An 18,383-nucleotide genomic window follows, 5' to 3' on the forward strand; every position below is an offset into this window, starting at 1 on the left:
ACTCAGATCCTCATGCTTGTATGGCAGTCTCTTTACTGACTGAGCCATCTGACTGCTCCAGAAGTTTTATATTATACCGTAGCATGTGTTTGAGACAGGGTCTCACTATGTATTCCAGAGATCCACCAGCCTCTGCCTCTCGAGTGCTGGGATTAAAAGTACATGCCACCATGCCTGGCTGCACTGTATTGTTTAGGAAGTAATGACAGCAATGAGAAGAGTCTGTCTCAAACGTTCAGGATGGAGAGATGGCTCAGTAGGAAAAGTGCATCCCATGCACGCTTTACAGCCTGAGTTTGTGTCCCAGGAACCCATGTAAGAAAAAAACCCAGATGTGCTAAGTGCATAATATCTGTAATACCAGTACTTCTATGGCAAGATAGAGACAGACAGGAGAATGAATGTGTACTCACATTTCACAACCTTGTACTCAGGTTGCTCTCCCTCCACCTCCCAAGTTGAGACATACTGATGTGTGCTATCATGCTCGTCTGTATTTATTTGTTGCTTATATCACTTGCCCACACATCGCCTTCTTAGAGTTTCCTTAGGTCCTAGTGGTTGCCATTAAACTGGGAAGGGATGTGAGAGGAACCAGTTGATTCAAAGATGCTTGCTCAGGCTCTCAGAGCAAACATTGGGCAGCTTGAAAGTGGGCAGCTATGGAGGCTGGAATCCAATTAGAGTCCATTGGGGTTGATTGTTGGCGAGGCCCATTTTTCAGGTTGCAGGTCACTCTGTGTTTCTTCACATGGTGGCATGTATGTCTGTGTGGGTACAAGTGTGGGTGTCAGGTCGGTGAGTGCTGGCACTTTGTTCTGTCATTATCCTGGCTCTGCCTTCATGCCACCCTGTCTGTACCATATGTGGTATATTATATACCTTATATACCGTACCACATAGGCATTAGAACTTCAACATAGGAATTTAAGGGGACACAAGCATTCCATACCAGTAGTAGGTATTCTTTAAATAAAGGCAGAGAAGACTGTGTTTGTACCTAGGGTATTAGTCCAGCGGATGCCTGTGCTTTGGGATAGTGTTCCTGTAGAGGCGGTCCCGGCCCATCATGCCTCTTGTGCAGTTCTGCACTGACCCAGCTTTGCTGTGCTCACAGCAAAGGCGCTTTAGTCATGTCAGTGGGGATGAAGTAGGTAATTAAAGTGACCTGGAAGGAAAGCCATGCAGACTTGCCCCTGCTGACATCTTTGTGTTGTATTGGTGTGAGGAGACACCATGACCAAAGCAATTCTTATAAAATAAAACATTTAATTGGGGACTTGTTAGAAGTTTTAGAGGATCATCATGGAAGGAGACAGACAGGCTTGAGGCTAGACTGGGAGGCTGCTCCAGGAAGGAGCAGGGAGGAAGAAGAGGGGGGTGGCATAGAAACTGATGCTGGGCCTGGTGTGGGCACTTGAAACCTGAAAGCCCATGCCCAGTGACACACCTCCTCTAATGAGTCCATGCCTCCTTATGTGAACCTGTGGGACTCATTCTGCGTCAGACCAGCACACAGTCCCATTGCCTGCTTCTGTAGCACTCATGGTCAATGGAGATGCTTTTATGCACTTACTGATAGCTAAGTTCTCTGCACGCTTCCTTGTAAACTCTGCCTTAGCCATAGTTCCAAGCCATTTAGTCTGAGTTTTAAATGTGTAAGAGAATGAAAATGTGTTGGGTCCAAACCAGTGGGTTGGCCTGCAAGGCGGCTGGGTCAGCATGCCTATTGACCATAGGAAGATGACCCTGGAGCAGCACCTGGCAGGTTGAGCTGCCCAGATCAGAGAGTATAGGCCTGGGCAAATATAGAGCACAGAACCCCCCAAAAGTCAGGATCAGTGTCCTAACTAGGGTTTTATTGCTGTAAAGAGACACTATGGCCACAACTCTTACAAAGGAAAACATTTCATTGGGGCTAGCGTAGAATTTCAGAGGTTTAGTCCATTGTCATCTTGGCAGAGAGCCTGGCAGCCTGGTGCTGGAAGAGCTGAGAGTTCTACATCTTGACTCACAGGCAGCAAGGAGAGTGTCCCGTTAAGCATAACTTGAACATATATGAGACCTCAAAGCTTGCTTCCACAGTGACATGCTACCCTCAACAAGGCCACACCTCCTTTGGGTAAAGCATTCACACACACACACACAGACACACACACACACACACACACACACACACACACACACACACACACGTGTCTTTGGGATCCATAGTTATTCCAGCTACCACAATCAGTACCCCTTTTCCAAGAATGCATATAAAAAAAAGCAAATCATCAAAAATAGAGCTGAGTCAGGTATAGTGACAAAAAAGTACCTGTTCAAGTGTAATAATTAGTGAGGAAGAAAGAAACAAAATAACACATAGAAAGTACTTGCTATGCTCCAGGGAGCCTGAGTAACTCAGTCTGCCATATTGTTGCCTTCCTGTGTGCTTTGGCACTGTAAAGTGGATACTTGCCGGAGGATCTCCAGAGTTCCAGGACAGCCAGGGCTACACAGGAAAATACAGATATATATATATATCACGTTGTTTTTCTCCCCACTTACAGTGTGCATTCGAGTTTCCTGTCCAGTCCTCTCCAGACGAGAGTAACGTTTCCCAGAAAGTGGACATTGTCTTTTTGTTTTCAGCTTTAGAAGAGGTGCTCCCCCAAGACACGAAGGCCGTGCTCCCCCAAGAGGAAGGGACAACTTTCCTGACGACTTTGGTCCAGAAGAGGGTTTTGATGCTTCTGATGAAGCAGCCCGGGGTCGAGATCTCCGAGGGCGAGGCCGTGGCACCCCTCGAGGTGAGCAGGATTGAGAACAGCTGGTTTAAGAGGCAAGCGGCCTCAAGCACAGCTGGGCGGCCTGTGAGCACAGTTTGTTTGCTCCTCTGTGTAGGGGGATCCAGGAAGTGCTTACTCCCCACTCCTGATGAGTTTCCTCGCTTTGAAGGAGGACGGAAGCCAGACTCCTGGGATGGAAACCGAGAGCCCGGTAAGGAAGGAGACATGCTTATGGTGTGATAGTTGGCAGAGTACGGGCCCATCTCCAGGTTCTGTCTCTTCTGGTTTGACTCCGTGGAGGCTGCTTGGCTTCCTATTGATCTACTTCAGTGTTTTATCTCAATAGATTAAATGTAGAAATAGGTGGGAGCATCCAGGTCTGGTTTTTAGTGGGTTTTAGGCTGTCTTTGAACTCAGAGATCTGCCTGCCTCTGCCTCCTGAGTGCTGGGATTAAAAGCATACGCCACCACTTCTGATTGTTTGCTTGTTTTGTTTTTAAAGTAAGAGAGTAAAGGGGGGCTAGAGAGATGGCTTAGTGGTTAAGAGCACTGGCTGCTCTTCTAGAGGTCCTGAGTTCAGTTCCCAGCAACCACATGGTGGCTCACGACCATCTATAATGGGATCCGATGCCCTCTTCTGGTGTGTCTGAAGACAGCTATAGTGTACTTACATACAATAAATAAATACATCTTAGAGAGAGAGTAAAGGGATCTGTGTTAATATAAAACGGTACCATTCTTGGATGTCTCAATAATATTCTTGCCACGTCATCATGAAGACTAGAGTTTGAATCCTCAGCCATTCGTGGCACTGTCACTCAGCACTGACAAGGGAGAGACAGGAGAACCCTACAACTCACTGATCAGCCCGCTGAGTCAAATGTCTGCTTTTAGTTCAGCAGGAGGCCCTGGCTTGTTAAACATGAGGAGCCAGATGTTGTGGCACATACCTTTAACCTAGCACTTGGGGGGCAGAGGCAAGCACATCTCTGTTAGGGCTACATAGTGATCCTGGCCTGGTGAGTGGGGATTGAAAAGAACAGAGAGCCAAGGAAGGCATTTTATATTACCTCTGGCTTCTAGACTGCTGTCATGTACACAGACAGTACCACTCTTTCCAGTACATTTTTTTGTCACCTATTTGGAAAATAAGGATAAAAGAATTAAAATTTTCTTTATCTTAATTGATGATACCATAAACATTAGTAGATGTATTTTTTTGTTACATGAGCTATGCATATATATATATATATATATATATATATATATAAAATGTATGTTCATGTGTGTGGGTATACAGGTATGCAGGTAGGTATGCATGTGTATGCATACCTACACTGCCTTTCTTTGGTAGCTGTCCCCTTTGCATGTTGAGTCAGGTGCCTGCTGATGTGACTAGTCCAGCTAGCCAGCTTGTCCCTGGGGTCTTGTGTACATCTAGGTTTTATGTGGCTGCTGGGGATCTGAACTCTGTTTTCACATTTGCACAACAAGCACTTTTCCCATTGAGCCACCCCTTCACCCCTTTGCTCAGTACGTTCAAAGACTGTGAGGATAACCCAGGTCTAAAACGACGGAGAACTCCTGTGTGTACCTGCTTCCTCCTGTTCCAGGAGGAGTTTCTTTCTCTCCCGTCCCAGGTGTGACTCACCGTATCCACTAAGTCCAGGTTCCTGCTCTCAGTTCTCAGGTTTGCTCTGAGCAGAGTCTCCCAGCTGCTTCCCTGAGGTGATAACTGTCAGATCCTTAAAAGCTTGGAACCTTCCGGTCTCATTTCAGGACCAGGTCATGAACACTTTCGGGATGCTCCCCGTCCTGATCATCCCCCTCACGATGGCCATTCGCCAGCTAGCAGAGAGCGCTCCTCTTCTCTCCAAGGCATGGACATGGCCTCCCTACCACCCCGGAAGCGCCCCTGGCATGATGGGTCGGGCACGTCTGAACACAGAGAGATGGAGGCCCAAGGAGGCCCCTCAGAGGACCGAGGAAGCAAAGGTAAGAGGACAGCAGTCCCAGTCCCAGAGCTGCTGACATCAGCCAAATATGCCCTGAGTCCCCAAGGCTGCTTCCACTGTCTCTGAGCTTAGTCTGGGCAGAGAATCAGGCTCTTAAACTTCCTGGAGTGCAGTTTATTTGGGTCCTTAGGACAGCTGGGTGGGGCTGCAGAGCTGCCTCAGCAGGAGTTCCCTGTTCAGGTTTGTGCCCCCCCCCCCCCCAAAAAAAAAAAAAAAAAGCTTAGCTAGTCCCCTGGCAGTTGTAGCCTCCACCAGTGGCTTGCTAAAGCCTTCAAGGGCATCGTCTCAGGGAAGAGCATTACCTCTCCCACGTTCTGTATTGCATTTTTTGTTTGAGGCCCAGGAGGACCAGTGGCAGTTTCCCCAGGAGTAGCAGCCAGTGACTACAAGTCTGGCTTTAGGTCAGACTGGGCCTGTACATTGAGCTGTGGATGCCCCATCTTGTTCACTTGCCTTTTATGTATTCTTTACGGAAATGACTTGTGTATATCCAGTACATTTCTACCCTCCCCCCAGTTAAATGCAGTACTGTTCAGTATGCTATGGTCTGGGATGAATTCATGGGCAGTCAGGATTCTCTGGCCAAGGACATGTGCTTTGCATGACAATAAGCCAAGTTTACACCTGGCAAGTTCCCCTTTATCTCCATTAGATTCAACTTGCACTCAACAAATATAGTAGTAGTGTTGAAAGAATGTACTCTAGGTGATGAACCAATCACATCATTTCACGAGAAAAAGTTCTGTTTATGTACTCATTTATGTGCAGTGCTGGGAATCAAACCCAGGATCTTGGCACATAGTAGACAAAGCACTGTACCACTGATCTCAAGAAAAAAATAATTGTATTTATTCTTTGGTAATATAATACAGTTTAAAACACAATATATTTAAGGCTAGTTCATCCCCAAGCCCATCCCCCTCATTCCTCAGGTTCCTCTCCCAATTTAATGTATCTTTTGGTTGCTTGTATAACTCAGTGAGTTCAGTTAGCACTATCCAGATGTACATGGTGTAGGGTGCCATCCACTGGAGCAGGACGTTATCCTAGGGCACATCACTGACAAAAGCCAATTCTCTCCCCAAATAGCTTCTTTTACTTTTTTTTTTCTTTTTTCTATTCTATCTACTTCATGTGTTTGTGTGTGGGTGCCACCGTGCACATGTGGGTTAGAGGATACCTTGCCAGATTTGGACCTCTCCTACCTTGACCTGGGCATGGAACTTGGGTTGTTAAGTTTGGTGGCAAGTGCCTGTGCCTACTGAGCCATCTTTCTGACCTAAGAAAGGTTTTTAAGACAGTTTTATTTATAGTTAAACATTTGCTATCTTAAGTGTGAAGCAAGTTAAAGTTAGTAAATCTCTGAAAGCAAATTTATTTTTGGTCTTTGAGAATATTTCACATCATTCAAGATATGAAAAGAAGCCGAAGTGCCACGATGGGCCATAAACAGATCCTAACGGGAGCCTTTGTTGCTAAGGTCTGCAGCAGCCAGCCTATGTATCTTAGTTGGTTCTAAAGTTAGCAGGTGCTTTTGAAGTCTTCCCTTAAAATCCTTTGGTAGATAGCACAGGAGAACCAAAGCATGTCCAGTGTGCTGCAGGTTTCCTGGGAATCCTAGTGTTTGCTGGCCAAACAGCCCTGGGGTGTGTATGGCCTCCAGAGATACTAAGGCCTGGTGCCATGAACCAGGGATAAGGTCAGGAAGGGACAGAGTAACCCACTAAAGGGACCGGTATACAGTGAAGGGCTCCCTCCCAGACCCTAGGTTAGGCACAAACCACACCCAAACACTTGTTTTCACGGAGAGATCGATCCTTTATTAATTGTGGAAGAAAAGTAAAGCAGCTGATTTGCAGGTGTCTTTTTTTTTTTTTTTTTTTTTTTTGGTTTTTCNAGACANGGTTTCTCTGTGTAGCCCCGGCTGTCCTGGAACTCACTTTGTAGACCAGGCTGGCCTCAAACTCAGAAATCTGCCTGCCTCTGCCTTCCGAGTGCTGGGATTAAGGGCGTGCGCCACCACGCCCGGCTGCAAGTGTTAGGATGGTCCAGGATGTGATGGTATGTTTTGATTGGGCGTGTTAATTAGGTGAACCAAAGGCGGCTTTGGATTGCTGAACATCAATACTTTGATAGTCAGATCTTGGTGATTTGCATTGGAGGAAGTAGCCAAGCAAGTAAGAGGATGAGCCTTGGTGGCTAGCATTAGCAGTTCGGTCTAACAGTTTTTAGCAAGGCAGGAAGATGAGGGAGGGCAAGTCCTGCCAGGGCCATATTTGCTGAGCTTGGGCTTGCTAGAGCCCGTCAGCTCTGAAAGCCATTGTGTCTCTCCTTAGGACCTCTTGGTGGTCCACTGTCATCAGGGAGAGAGAGCTGCACCAGGAATGATTGGGAAGCAGGCACTGGGATACAGAAACCCATTTCTTGAACCATGTTTTGTTTCAGGCCGAGGGGGCCCAGGACCTTCCCAGAGAGTGCCAAAATCGGGCCGTTCCAGCTCTTTGGATGGAGACCATCATGATGGATACCACAGAGATGAACCTTTTGGTGGCCCTCCAGGCAGCAGCTCATCCTCTCGAGGGGGCCGGAGTGGCAGTAACTGGGGTAGAGGGAGTAACATGAACTCTGGCCCTCCAAGGCGAGGTACTTCGAGAGGTAGTGGGAGAGGCCGGTAGGAGGGCCCATGGCCTCTCTGGATACTATTTAAGACGTTCTTGTGGACTCACCACTGAAGCAGAAACAAGCCTTTACCACTGTAGTCCTGACCGCTTCTTCTGGGGCAGCTGAGGTCTAGGAGCCCAGTGGGGTACTCGAGACGAAAGACTGATGCCGACTCCCTCTCCAGGGAGCTGGCCCTGCTTTGTCTTGTATCTCCTCATTGCTCTGACTCTCCCATTTGTTTGTGAAGATAAAAGCTGGAATCCTTTTTTTAAGTGTCATGAGAAATGGAGCACCTCCACAAAGTTACGTTCATGTCCAATTGGAAATTTATTTCTATATGTACAGTTTGTCAGAGAAAAAAAAATACCCTTGTTTTGTATGAATACAGAATGTGATTTACTGAGTTAACAGCAGCACCCGCTGTGCAGTGCTGGCCTTAAAGAGCCTGTGCTTTCAGCGCCGCTGACCTGCTGAGGGTGACCTTGCTACTGGCACTTCCAACAGATGAAGGTCATTTGCCAACTCTGCTTTTCACATCATTTTTACCTTTCTGTTGTTACACTGTTCTTGTTATATGATAAGGCATACTTTAAAATTGCTCTTACGTAGTTCAAGAAGGCTCAAAACCTCAGACATGCTCTATGGGGTCGAAAATTATTCTGAAGAAAAACTTGAGTCTTCTGGGTCCTCAACTAGAGATTCTCCCTAGCTGTTTAGCTTTGAGTGGTCACTGAGAGAGAGATCCGGTGTAAACAACATTAACTTGGTGCATCTTATCATGCCTTTCAAAGGACGTGGAACAGAGTATCTACATTTTGGAAAATATTCTTCCACATGTACTCTGTGAAGATTTCAGGGTTCAGGGTACAAGATAGAAGGTACCAGAAAGCTCTTTGCCGTGACAAATTTCTTGCTTTAAAAATAAAAAGCTGGGTGGGGAGGCAAAGGCAGACAGGTCTCTGAGTTCAAGGCCAACCTAGTCTACAAATCGAGTTCTAAGACAGCCTAAGCTACACGGAGAAACCCTGTCAAAACCACCACACCCTAAAAAAGCCATACATACATCTAAGATAGCCTGGGCTACATGGAGAAACCCTGTCAAAACCATCACTACCCTAAAAAGCCATACATACATACATACATACATACATACATACATACATACGCAAAGGTAGGACTTGGAGAGATGGCTCAGCATTTAAGAACTCACAGGGACTGGAAGCCAGCTCCAGCACCTATGATCAGGCAACTCACATATTAAAAAAAAAACTATATCTGGGCATACATATATAACTTAGCATTTGGGAGGGGGAACTAGGTGGATCAGAAGTCCAGTGCTATCCTTGGCTACATAGTAAGTTTCAGGGCAGCCTGGGAGTCCACTTCCCTTTTCCCCCAACCCCCCTCCCCAAAGCTCTTGCTGAAAGTCAGATTGAGATTCCCCTTCCTATGCTGACCTTTCTATTTCTTCTTCTTCTTTTTTTTAAGTCCTCCCGCCCCCTTTTATGGATGCTTTGCTTGAGTTTCTGTTTGTGCACCAGTTGTGTGCCTGGTGTCTTGCAAGGCCAGATCAGATCCCCTGGAACTGGAATAGGCAGTTGTCAGTGCTAGGAGTGGAATCCATGTCTCCTGGAGGAGCAGCCAATGCTCTTAACCACTGAGCTGCTGCTTCAGCCCTGACCACTGGCCTTTCTAAGAAAGCCTTTATAAAAGTCACTGAGAGAGCTGCTAACTTCCCATGACATTACCAGCTCTTTGTCCCGTGAAGACAGGTTTACTTGGCAAGTTGAGTGGTGCTGGACATCTCTGGTGGCTTAAAAAAGAGATGTTGACACAGTTGGACAGTGCACAGAAAGCTTCCCTAGCTCTGAGTGTATGGAGTGGAGAAATGGTGATTATCTGGATGCTAGAACCTGAAGGTTTCTAGTAAATTTCAAAAACAAACATGTCAGCACTCACACCATTAGAAGCTCTGTTCTGCCTCACTTGCACTCCCTTGACATAACATACAAACACCTTAAATCAGAGTTGGTGAAACTGTACAGGGATCCCAAGACCATCCAGCTCATGTTTTGGGAATTAATTCATTTATAAACAGAACTTCTACATTAGACATTAAATATCTACATACAGCATTTTTAGCACTACTGTCAAAATATAGCGTTTAGAATTTTATAAAACTTATTTTCAAGTAATGAATTCTTGAGACAATATTGGAAACCGAATTTAGTATCTTGAACATATTAACAAAAATGCATACCAGTGCTTGAAAATAGCATTTCCTTTCCTGAGAGAGGTGGGTAGCTCTGTTTACTGCCAGGAGAGCATGGCAAAAGGCTAGTTGTCTTGGAAATCTGTGAAGTCGGGATATGGGCCAGTATAGGATCACATCTTGGGGGACTGTTTGACCTAACCTGTTAAGGCAACATTGGAGCAGCCTGGGAAACTTATTTCACATTGTACAAGCCAGTGCACAGATATGGGTCTTACCCTCAGCTGGACATGCATGTTTTATATATTATTATACATAAAAAACGTCCAGACCCAGCCACCAGTATTGTAAGTGAACTGATGGGATGTGGCGTCTAGTGTGAGAGCCACCGGTGTGACATTTTAAGTTGAATGCCCTTTACTTTCTAGTGCATCCAGGTTCAATACTGAATAGAGTTTTTGGCAATAAATTATGATAGACTTAAGTGCTGATTCTTTCCAGCACCACAACTACCTGCTGAACTTTACGTAGGAAAAGCATTTTACTCAACATTATCAAACCATGTAGGACTTTTAACAAGCAGCAATGTTAGGAATCATGAAAACTTGGCAAACCTATCATTTATAACTATGGTAACTGCAGATGTAAAAATGTCCTGCATCCCAGGATTCCTTTTGCAGAAACCTTTGCAAATTTTGCCAATCATACTGGATATCTGGCATTTTGGTCTAGAATATTGCTTTGACAAGTAAATATTTACACTTAAATATTATAAAGCACCATATTTACTTCTTAACTGAAGAAAAACCCTGAGGTAGAATGTATTAACTAATCACTATTTTAAATCCAGTGGTTAAATTTACTGTTTAATCTGATAATCTGGATTGCTTTACAGTGAATAGGAAATAAGGAGGGTTTGGAAAGCTGCAGCAGAACTGAAACCTGCTGCTCCACCAAACATACCCTGCATTTCTTTAAATGACAAAAGGTAGAATGTAGTTCTTCCCAAAGCGGCTAAGTCAGAAAGCTATTCCTTTCTTTTTTCTCGCTAAAAATGACTTCCGTGTCATGCCAGTTTAGTGCGAAAGCAGTTCATGATAGTGATCTCCAGGAGCACTGTTAAATCAGGTATTTTCGTGGCCCATGCGACCCAGAACCGCACAATACTGAAGCCAAAGGATCTCGAGCCTCCGGTGCATCCATCAGTTCTTGATGATGCCTTGTCCTTGTTGGCCGGGGTACCGTGGAGTGTCCCTAGCCTGGCTGGTTCCTCATCCTCGAGACTGGGACTGTCACACCGGGAGCGCGTTGGCTAAGCCCGTCCCGCGATTCAGGCGACCCAGCGCCAGGCGCAGCGCCGTCACCCCGCCCCAGGGCAGGAGCCCCATCAAGGCGTAGAGCAGCGCGGCTACCTGTGCGCAAGCGCCGAGCGCCGTCAGCACCGTACTGCGCAGGACCAGCGCGGCGTAGAGCGTGGCGCCCAAGGCGGCGGCGTAGCCGAGCGCGCTCCGCGACGGCGTCTCCTCGCCGCGCAGCAGCCGGCCGCACGCCGGGCCGCCCCGCAGCAGCGCCGCGCTCGCCCACGCCAGCACCGAGCCCAGCGACCAGAGGAGCGCGAACTTGCGCGCGCGCAGCAGCAGCACCGGCGCGTAGAGCGCCGCCAGGCCGAAGCAGAGCGCGGCCAGCAGCAGACCCAGGCCGCCCGCCACCAGGCGCTGCCCGCGCGTCACGCTGGGGAGGCACCGCGAGCCCGCGGGCGACGGCGACGGCTCGGCCGCGCTCTGTGCCCACGGCCATCGCAGAGCCCTGCTGCCCAGCCAGGCCCCGGCCTCGGGCTCCTCTGCTGCCCTCGCGCCGAGCAGCGGCTCTGCGGCCGCCGGCCTGCTCGCCTTCCCCTGCTTCAGGTAGTCCTGCAGCTGCCGGTGGAGATCCGCCATCTCGGACCCGAGGGCCGCTGGAAACCCGGCTGACACTTCCGGGGTTTGGCACCCGCGACCGGAAGTAGCTAGATCCTCGGGCGGCGGTTGGTCGGCCTGGGCGGAAGTCGTGGAGTAGGCTGTCCAGCTGTGTTGTGTCGTCTATCAGAGCCTGAGTTTTGTGTTTTAGTCACCGAGTTAAGTCCTGTCAGCATTAAAAGACACGCGAGCAGCTATAGCAATAACAGGATCCATAGGGACACCTAGTGGCATACGTATATCGATGTCAGGTGGCTAACATTGCTAAAACTGTGCTAAATGGAGGAGTCTGGGGGAAAGGGTAAACAATTGTCTTTCCTTTTCTCAGTTTCCTTCTCCCTCCTTCCCCCCACCCCTTTACAAGTATGTACATGTTTACGGTTACTCACAGTTCTAATGAAGGAGCTGGAGAGATGACTCAGTGAGTAGAAGCACTTGTTGCTTTTGCAGAGCCCAGGTTTGGATTCCATTACTCACATGGCAGCTAACAACCCGTACCTACGGTTCCAGGAAATCTGACCCCTTTGCATGTGGTTCACTTACAACATGCAGGCAAATCACCCATACACATTTTTAAAAAATGACAATTTAGAAATCCACACTACAGAGTTTAGGCTACGTCCTTTGAAAGTGGACTCGATAAAGGGCTAGCTCCCACCCTAACTCCTCTGGGTTCCATTGTTTTGTTTTGTTTTCTTGTCATTACTTTTGTATTTGGAGATTATCATTATATTTTTTCCCCTTCTTTTTCCTCCCTCCAAACAGTCTTTGATCTCTTTCAAATTCAGGAGGTCTTCTTTCATTACTTGTTACACGCATATGTGTATATACATACAAGTATTACCTGCACAGTCTGTATAATGTTATGTGTGTGTTTCCAAAGCAGGCCACTTGGTATTGGATAACCAATTGGCGTGCTTTCCGCCCTGCCGAAGGCTTTTCATCTCACTCAGCATCCCTGAGTCTGTAGTTCTTTGTGCTGGGTGGGTTGACATCTCCTGATCTCTCCCATCTCCTCTAGCCTAACTCTTGTTCCTGTTCAGCCCGTGTTTAGGCAGTCATGTTGATGAGACTCTGTGGGTGTAGCTTCTGATATTACTGAGGAGACACAGTCTCCCATTCCGGTCTTCCTGCTTCCTCTCCTGCAATGCTCCCTGACTGGGCTGATTTCTATGTCTTGACTCTGTCTACCCAAGACGAGCAGATGTCTCGCTCTTGGTTTTGGTTTACTATTCCATGACCTGGAAGCATTATTTTGACTCCTGCATCAGAAATGGAACAAGCCCGGCACATTCCAGCCAGCACCCCATCTGTTCTGGGGTGGCTTGTGTGTTGCCATTCTCACCTTTCTGTAGCCATGTCTGCCTGTGTCTGCTCACAGGCCACACCGCTGGGAGTGGACTGCCTTTTTTTCCTGCACACTTTCTGTGTTGTACTAGTCTGAATTGTGCCAGTTTACATTGTGGGTCACTGTTTTTAGGACAGGGTCTGTGAGCCGCCTTTCAGGAAGCTGCCAAGCTGGATGAATCAGCAGTTGTCTTTCAGTGCAGTAAATGTGCTCGAAGACTTAGGAGGTGGCCCTGAAGCCATTGATTGCTACATAGAGGCCTTTGTGGGAAATAAGATGCTTGATCTGTAGTAACAAATTCAAGAGATGAATGAAGGGGTGCAGCATAGAGAGAAGATGGAAGAGGCAGGAGTGCTAATTGGCTGCCAGACCTCATCTTGCCTGAATGTATGTCTGTGCACCACCTGCATGCAATGCCTATGGAGGCCTGAAGATGGCACTGGATTCCTTGGAATTAGAGTTATATATGGTTGTGTCTTTTAGGTACTAGGGATTAAATTAAGGCCTCTGGAATAAATGTTGAGCCATCTCTCCAGTCACTAGTTGGGGGGGTTTAAGTACTGGCTATATCCCATTGAGTGTGATGGGTCTATTTAAACTACTTCATCTTGATTTAGCTTTGGTAGGCAATAATATGTCTAGAAATGAATCCTTTGAGACTTTTGAGTTTGGTGGAAAGTAGATTTTTAGAAAGCATGTCTTTATGATTTTCTGCATTTCCTCAGTGTCTGTGGCAATGTCTCCCCATATGTCTCTAATTTTATTAAATTTATTCTCTCTTTTAGTTAATTTTGTTAAGCATTTGTGAATCTTCAAAGAACCATCTGTGCTAGCTAATCTTTTTTTTTTTTTTTTAACATAGAAAAGTGTATATTTTGGCTCACAGTTTCAGAGTACAGTCCATCATGGAAGGGGGAGGCATAGTAGAACCAGGAGACAGCTATCGCACTGATATCTGCAGTCAGGAAGATCAATGTTCATGCTCAGCTTGCTTCCTCCACTTGATTCAATCCAGGACCCCAGCCCATGGGTATAGTGGCCTCACATAGTCAGGGTGGGTCTTTCCTCCTCAGTAAAACCTTTTTTGAGATGTCCGCGAGTGAGACACCGAGACGCAGATCAATGCAAAAGCAAGAGGCTTATTATCCGGAACGTCAGGGTTGTCCTTCAATTAGTCCCTCAAGGCGAGCTACTAAGATGGCTGTGCTAGCTAATCTTGATTGTCAATGTGACTACATCTGGAATCAACTAAAGTTCATCTTTCCTGCTGCTGAGGCATCCCTTCACTAGTATTAAAACCTACTTCTCAGGGCTGGAGAGATGGCTCAACAGTTAAGAGTAATGACTGCTCTTCAGAGGTCCTGAGTTCAATTCCTAGTAACCACATAGTGGTTCACAACCATCTATAATAGATCTGATGCCCTCTTCTAGGACAAAGGCGTACATGCAGATAGCACTTATAGACTTAAATAAATCTTAAAAAAAAAAAAAAAAAAAAAAACTATTTCTTCAAGATTCCATTGTAGCCTGAAGACCAGCTGAGAAATCCAGCCTTGTGGACTGAACAGTTAACTAGATTCTTGGACTTTCCATTAGAGATAGATAGCCATTGTTGGAGTAGCTAAACCACAGCCTGTAAGCCTATCCAATAAGGTGTGTGTTTGTGTGTGTGCGCGCGCTTTTAAAGAACCCTGACTAATACAATCTCCACCTTAAATCCTGTTCTGTTCAGTGGTACAGTGATCCTTCCTGGAGAAGGTCAACCCATAAGAATGAAAAACTCTTAGTTGTGTCTGAGGAGATTTATTTTGTTTGGAATAGAGGGTGGAAAATTCCATCCCTAAAAGTGTTAGTGATAACAAAAGACTGTTTGTTTTTGGTAAGAAATTAAAGGGCACCGGGAAGATGTTTGCTTTGGAAGCATGAAGACCTGACTTCCATCCCCAAATAACATGTACTACTGAGGAGACAGGAACAGGTAGATCCCTCAGGTTTGCTGGTCAGTTAGCTTAGACTAATAGGCAAGTACCATGGCAATGAAAAACCTGTCTAAAAAAAAAGAGAAAAAGGGCTGGTGAGATGGCTCAGTGGGTAAGAGCACCCGACTGCTCTTCCGATGGTCCGGAGTTCAAATCCCAGCAACCACATGGTGGCTCATAGCCATCTGTAACAAGATCTGACGCCCTCTTCTGGAGTGTCTGAAGACAGCTACAGTTTACTTATATATAATAAATAAATAAATCAAAAAAAAAAAAAAAAAAGAAAAAAGTAGTGGACAGTGACTAAGGGAGAGGTGATATCTGATGTTGTTCCCTGACCCTCACACACACAAACACAAAGAACTGGGTACCTCCATGATACCAACAAGAAAAATGACAAAGCATTTGGAAATATAACAGATCTAGAAAAGGAGACAGTGTAGAAAGAACCTCGCTGGGAGGCTAGAAGTCTATGCATAAATATTGGGCTTCACATACACAGACCCAGTCACAGGATGTTACAGCTCTGGAAATATTTTTCAGTGCATCAGGGTTATCCGAAGGAACAGGGTGGACAAATAAATATGTAGGAAGAAGGAATTTATTCGATTGGATATATGATGTGGTCTCAGTAGTCGGCAATAGCTGCTGCTTATCAGAGAGGCTGAGAAACGGGGGGTTGCTGAGTCCAAGAGTCTGGGCGACTCAGCCTGAAGAAGCTTATTCTGATACTGGGAATCAGCAGCAGCAACAGAGATCAACTTGTCGAAGAGTAGAGGAAAGTGAAATTGACTTCTGAGTTCTTTTATCAGGCCTGCCACCAAAAGGTACCTCAAATAATCCGATCAAGAAAAGTTCCTCTCCCACGAGTGTCCAGCAGCTTCTAGTTGGCTTCCGGTTCACTTGACAACCAAGATTAGCCATCACAAGTCTACCTCTTATCAATGTGACATCTGGTCACTTCTTATATCCTGCTATATTTCCAAATGCAATTAACTATAAGGACTTACTTCTGCCTAACATGATATAATGATCTCATGGACAACCTCAAATGTATTATTTCTTCCAGACAGCAAAGTCCTTGAATATTTGGTCTTTCTATATCTCATAACTTAAATTCGATAATACATATTTCCAACACTTAAACACCGATATTATCAATCAGTGTCATTGTAAACTAGCAGAAGAAAGAAAACACATAAAATGTATATGTGTGTTTCTCTACAAACATTCTGAGCAGAACAGGACTGTGCATAGCTAAACCACAAGCTAGTCACATGAGAGGAGACAACCTCAATTGAGAAAGTGTCCCCACAAAATTGGCCAGTGGGCAAGCCTGTGGTGGCATTTTGTTAATAACTGATGTGGGTAGGCCCACCTGGCTTAGGGCAGTGCCACTCCTGTGAAGGTAATTGTGGGTGATGTAAGAAAGCAAGCCATGAGGAGCGAGCCAGTGAGCAGCATGATTCCATGGTCTCTGCATCAGCTCTTGTCTCCAAGTCCCTGCCTGGAGCTCCTTCCCTGACTTCCATGGATGATGGATTATAAACTACAAGATAAAATAAACCTTTCTTCCACAGGCTGCTTTGAATCATGCTTTGTTTTTTGTTTTTTTTTATCACATCAATAGAAATTCACACTAAGGCATGGACAGAAACATTTGCAGCAGTTACAGCACTCATTACTGTAACTAATCCTGTGTGTGGCTTTACCAGCTTGTACCAATTCTGCACCTCACCTACCCTCAGCAGCATCTCAGCAGATTTGGGTTCTTCGAATGGAGGGGTGACCAGCATCTTTATTCCTGAGGGTTCTGGGCCATTCTTCATACAGCCTGGATTGGGTTATTCTCATTGACATGGTTCAAGAGCTTCAATGTCCTTTCATCTCACACAAGTTAGAAGATCCCATTCTTTTCTAACCAGTGCCCTCAGTTTAACTGCTGACACCATCCAAGGCTGGACTTGAGTTTTAAGTGAGCTAGTTGTATGATGTGGGTTTCAGTTTGGTCTGTGACAACTTGAATGTTGTGGCTGCTGGAGAATGGTCCACTTAGAAACCCTTAGATGGAGCCAGCAGTTTTTTGTTTTGTTTTGTTTTGTTTTTTAAATCACTGAACATTTTTTTTTTTACTTTATCCAGAGATGCTAGAAGTAACCAGTTAGCATTATTGCTTACTTCACATTTCCACAAATGTGCAAATGTCTTATATACAGAGTCAACAAACTTTTAAGTTCCTCACAAGAAACAAACCAGTTGTATATAATGCATTTATCTTGTATAGTGCTTTAGTTTATACCATGGACTTACAATGCCCTATATGCTACCAAGAGAGTCTCTAGTAATTTCAGGTTCTGTTGAGTTGAGAAGCTAGCTCCAGATACTATCAAGCCAACTAGAGAAATTCATCCTTAAAAATTCTCTTTCTTTAAAACCAACTCCTGGTCTCACAACAGTCTGTATTAGTCCAGGTTCTCAAGAACAGAGGAATGGCTACCCTTGAATGGAGTGTTGTCAAGTTAGCGTATATGGTGGATCTGGGTAGCCCAGTAATGGCTGCTCAGTCCCCAGGCAGAGAGGCTCAGCTGTCCCAGTATGGTGCTGATGATCTGGGGTTTTCCCGAGAGATGCTGGTCTTCAGTCTATACCAGAAGTTCTAGTAGCCGTGAAGAAATTTAGCAGCAGCAGGGTAGATGAACCAGTAGAGTGAGACAGGGCAGGCAGAAGCAGGGTTTTCTGTTTCCATGTCTCTCTCTCTGTGCTGCTATCAGATGGTGCCATCTACATTTAGGGTGAGCCTCCTGCCTCAAATAATCTGATCAAGGAAGATCCCTCACAGGAGTTGTCTAGCATCTTGTTTTTTTACTTGATTCCAGATTTAGTCAAGTTGACAAGATTAACCATAATACCCAGAGTCCCACAATCCTGACCCAGCATTCCCTGAACAATAAGCTGCTCCAATGCCAAAGAACTGTAAAGAAACCAGACTTTAAAACAAAATGTTGTGTATTCCCAGGGGGCTGGAAGACCATGTGTGTGCCCTAGGCAACATTTTGAGAAGTGATCAAAATGAGGAAGTCTGGTATTTGGCTATGGTTGAGTGTAAGGAAAACAAAGCAAAAGAGAACAACTGGTTGTAGCATTCAATCTATGCGTGTGTATCAATAGCACAGAGTATAAAAACAAAACCAATATTGAACAAATCCTTATACACACACACAAAACAACAGCAAAACTTATTTTGGCAGGTTTTGGAGATGGCTTTTTCAGTAGAATGTAATCCTGAGGACCTGGGTTTGATCCCCAGAACTCCAGATAGAAAAGCAAAACAAGAACCTGGGCATGGCTTATTTATAATAGCCAGAAGCTGGAAAGAACCCAGATGTCCCTCAATAGAGGAATGGATACAGAAACTGTGGTACATTTACACAATGGAGTACTA

At 45.6% G+C, this 18,383-nt stretch overlaps 2 protein-coding genes across 2 annotated transcripts in view; one reads left to right on the top strand and one right to left on the bottom strand.

Moving 5' to 3' along the window:
• Positions 1-7,847, top strand: part of Wdr33 (WD repeat domain 33) — a 111,424-nt gene extending 103,577 nt beyond the window's left edge. Inside the window, exons 19-22 of the mRNA XM_021214212.1 lie at positions 2,635-2,792; positions 2,887-2,982; positions 4,551-4,766; positions 7,232-7,847. Of these exons, the coding sequence (XP_021069871.1) occupies positions 2,635-2,792; positions 2,887-2,982; positions 4,551-4,766; positions 7,232-7,461 (700 nt within the window). The 3' untranslated portion in view covers positions 7,462-7,847. The remainder of the gene's footprint in view (positions 1-2,634; positions 2,793-2,886; positions 2,983-4,550; positions 4,767-7,231) is intronic.
• A 1,765-nt stretch (positions 7,848-9,612) lies between these two features.
• Sft2d3 (SFT2 domain containing 3) lies at positions 9,613-11,611 on the bottom strand. Its single transcript, XM_029547255.1, has one exon. It carries the CDS (start codon positions 11,594-11,596, stop codon positions 10,952-10,954), a length of 645 nt encoding a protein of 214 aa, XP_029403115.1. The 5' UTR covers positions 11,597-11,611; the 3' UTR covers positions 9,613-10,951.
• Positions 11,612-18,383: the final 6,772 nt, after the last annotated feature.

The sequence above is a fragment of the Mus pahari genome, chromosome 15 (genome assembly GCF_900095145.1).
Source record: "Mus pahari chromosome 15, PAHARI_EIJ_v1.1, whole genome shotgun sequence".
In the NCBI taxonomy this organism is placed as follows: domain Eukaryota; kingdom Metazoa; phylum Chordata; class Mammalia; order Rodentia; family Muridae; genus Mus; species Mus pahari.